Source organism: Buceros rhinoceros, unplaced genomic scaffold, assembly GCF_000710305.1.
Source record: "Buceros rhinoceros silvestris isolate BGI_N320 unplaced genomic scaffold, ASM71030v1 scaffold18712, whole genome shotgun sequence".
In the NCBI taxonomy this organism is placed as follows: domain Eukaryota; kingdom Metazoa; phylum Chordata; class Aves; order Bucerotiformes; family Bucerotidae; genus Buceros; species Buceros rhinoceros.
Window position 1 is genome coordinate 26,068 of NW_010399684.1, and position 3,307 is coordinate 29,374.

General features: G+C 42.5%; 1 protein-coding gene across 1 annotated transcript in view; it reads right to left on the reverse strand.

Annotated features, from left to right (window-relative positions):
• LOC104489425 (mitogen-activated protein kinase kinase kinase kinase 3-like) overlaps window positions 1-2,877 on the reverse strand; it is a gene marked incomplete at its 5' end in the record, with an annotated part of 26,166 nt that extends 23,289 nt beyond the window's left edge. Inside the window, 3 exons of the mRNA XM_010131584.1 lie at window positions 211-373; window positions 1,288-1,330; window positions 2,716-2,877. Coding sequence (XP_010129886.1) covers window positions 211-373; window positions 1,288-1,330; window positions 2,716-2,877 — 368 coding nt within the window. The remainder of the gene's footprint in view (window positions 1-210; window positions 374-1,287; window positions 1,331-2,715) is intronic.
• Between the last annotated feature and the right edge of the window lie 430 nt (window positions 2,878-3,307).

Genomic DNA, 3,307 nt, shown 5'->3' on the forward strand with positions numbered 1-3,307 from the left:
GTGGCTTTACTAGAAGGTACATTTGACCCTCAAGAGTTGAAGCATGCTTTCTCCGTGTATTCTGGTTTTCATGCACTGTCTGTTACGCACCTGCCACAGAAAAATTACCACAGTGTGTTCCACTGTGTGCTTAGGTGAGGATGTAGAAATAAAAACCACATGAGATTATTTAAGAAATATTTGTACACCTCCTGGTGTCACTCTCATTACCTAAAGCATTGGACTTCTGTGGAGGTAACCGAGGAGGTGGCGGTCTGGGTGGAACCTGAGATGCAGATTTGGCTGGACTCTCTGATGTTGGGCATCTCTTCATTGTCCCTTGATTATCATTTTCAGAAGAATGAATTTCTTGGGGGATAAAGATTGATTTAGGCTGAAAAAGACACAGCAATCATAAAAACATAATGGAAAACATATCCAAAGCATCCATGCTACTTCACAATGAGAAAAAAGAAAACACACACGCAATATTGGAATTTTCACAAGTAACTTAATAAAGCAACATGTTCTGCCAACTGACATTTCTTTCAAAAACAAACTTAGAGGGAAATGTATAGCAGTAAGGAAAACCTTGGCATTGGCAAAGGACAAGGTCAAAATCATTATATTCAAGCCACACATTAAACAATTATTGGGCATGGGGAAATGCCACTGTTTACAACAACGGATGACCAAACAAGATACTTAAGTAGAAACTCGGGAACATTCGATGATACAGCCAGAACTTTGTTTAAAGAATCCCAAATAGCAGCAATAACCACAAAGGGCAACATTGTTTAGTCACCAGCTGCACAAACGCATATAAGGTTTTTGGTTTTTCATTTCTGCTCATATCAAGATACTTCAGTGCGAAAAGATTTGCTCATTCTTCACAGTGAGCAGGCAGCATGCAAAACTCGGTCTGATCCAGGCGCAGCCCTGAAGACCACCATCCAGACACCCAAAGTCAGCAGGCAGATGCTTTATTTGGCAGCTCTTTATCAAAAGTTACTTATGACACTAAATTTTTTAAGTACTCAGTTTAGTTCTTCCGAAGTATCAGAATAGCAGTCAGCCAGAAGCAGCACAAACACCCTCTAGTGCAAGACCTCACACAGATTTGCAATTACAGGCTGGGAATATAAAGGGCAACCCCCTGGATACGTCCCTGACTGAAAACTTGACTCAGGCCTTCAAGTCATGGCTCAAGTAGCAGAACCATCAGTATAGTTAATTCAGACACTTCTGCATTTCTTTCTTTATTTAAGGGGTCCTTTTATTTTGGGCAACAAAATCCCCCTTGCTTACCTTTGGCGGTAAAGGAGGCGGCACTTTAGGTTTCATAGTAGCACTATAAAGAAAAGCAACAAAACAGATTGTTATCCAGTGCAGCTCTCTGAGCCAGCTGCTGCAGCCTTCAAGAGGGTACAGGAGTTTATAAACACCTTACAAATAAACACCATTAACCTGTCAACAGCACTATCAGATCTAAGTGACTGCATCAGGAATAATCTCAAACGTTTTGTTATTACTGTGCATACCACAGATACTATCCGAAACCTCACAGAGCCTCCCCAGAGAGCACATGAACCGATTTGATGAAGATGTGCATATTTGTGCAAAAAGAAAAAAAGCAGGGAGATGACGGTATCAGTGCAAAACAAGAAAGTTGAAGCATCAGGAGCATTCTTCCTCTGCTGGTTTTGTGGTTTAAAGAACATGCTGCCTTTTTAAAAAAATCCTAAATTCCTAAATTTATGTTTTTACCAATTCTTACACTGTCCCATTTCTTAATCTTTTGGAACAGAAAATTATTTCCATTAAATAAATCAGGAATACAGCTGTGAAAACTTAATGTTCTTGCACAATATTTTCCTTAATTTTAAATTATGCCCCAAAGTTCTGGGAAAATATCCAAGCAGTAAGATACGCGTTTGCTTGTTTACAGATCAACAACTTGTCTGCTTTGATTCATTCTTTTCAAGAGTTTCTGTCCCGGCATCTTATTAGCTGCCTTTTATTTTCTTTTCTTCGTAACATGGGACCAAGCTTAAGTCCTCAGTTTTGTGTGTCCAGGCTCCGTTTGTATTTTCTTTCATATTCCTCCTGGCAACTCAGACAGCCCTCACAGGGTTACTGGGCAGCCAAACGTGAAAAGCAAAAAAGCCAACCATTTGGCATAAAATGCGATGGGTGTTTGTACAAAGGACTGCGTGCCCCGGTCTCAACAGCAACGTTAACGTGCAGTTTGTCACCACTGATCACGCAGGACAGTACCCCAAAAGGTTCTGCTTTCCCAGCCTCCACAACCAGGAAGTTTGAGTATCATCGGCTTTGCCAAGAGAAAAAGAAATATCGAAACTATCAGAATCATTAAGATGAAGAGAGATAATTTTACATTGTTCCCTGAAGCATGAGGATTTTCTGCTGCTATGAATCATCCAGCTTCAGAGTCATGCGGTGGCACCAGTTTGGACCAGAAGGCATACAGCTGCTTCCCTATGTTTGTCTGGATCTGAAGGGAGAGGTGACCGATGCCACATGTGCTCTTCAATTGCGACTCCATCTCATAAAATATAAATCAAACAAAAGCCTTGAATCTTCAGTGGACTCCAGAGAAAACCGTCCAAGACTGAAGCAGAGCTTTAAGTTCCAGCAGATACCAAGAGGAAAGGTACAGATGCAGAATGTGGCTGATCCAAGGCTGAGGCATTTAAGGCTTACCCCTGTGCTTACAGGGACCTGTCAAGCCCTCTCTGTAGGGCAACAGTACCTAGGATGAAATAGGGGAAGCAGTAAAAAACACCAGGGCTTCTTGTGGAAGACCACTGGTAACTGTCCTTAGGGTCACACAAATTGGAACCTCCATGAAAACTCTCAAGTTCTTTCTTCCTTAGCCTGAAAAAGAAAAACAACGGCAACAAAAGCAGCTAAAGCTTGCTGTCTGAAAGCTCTGATGGAACTTGCGCAAGGAGCAAGGATCTCAAAGCCCTGGACAAAGGAATCAGCACAAGCACTTCAAGACAGCAGGGATCAAGAGGTTCCAAGCTCTGGAACATGACTGAAGCTGATGATACCAGCTGCAAGCAGAGTGTGTGTGGGAAGGGGCAGGGGTGGAGAAGAAGAAACATCAAGCAAAAATGAACAGACACAGAGCCATACACTAAAACCATCCAGAGATCAGTATGGATGGAGAAACCAAGCTGAGCTGGCTTGCAGCAGCACAGACACCCAGTTCAGTTCATCATCACTGAACGCCATCAGAGTGCAGCTGGCAGTATGGTACCGTGGGGGACCATCATATCCTACAGCGGGGGAAGCCTCACCA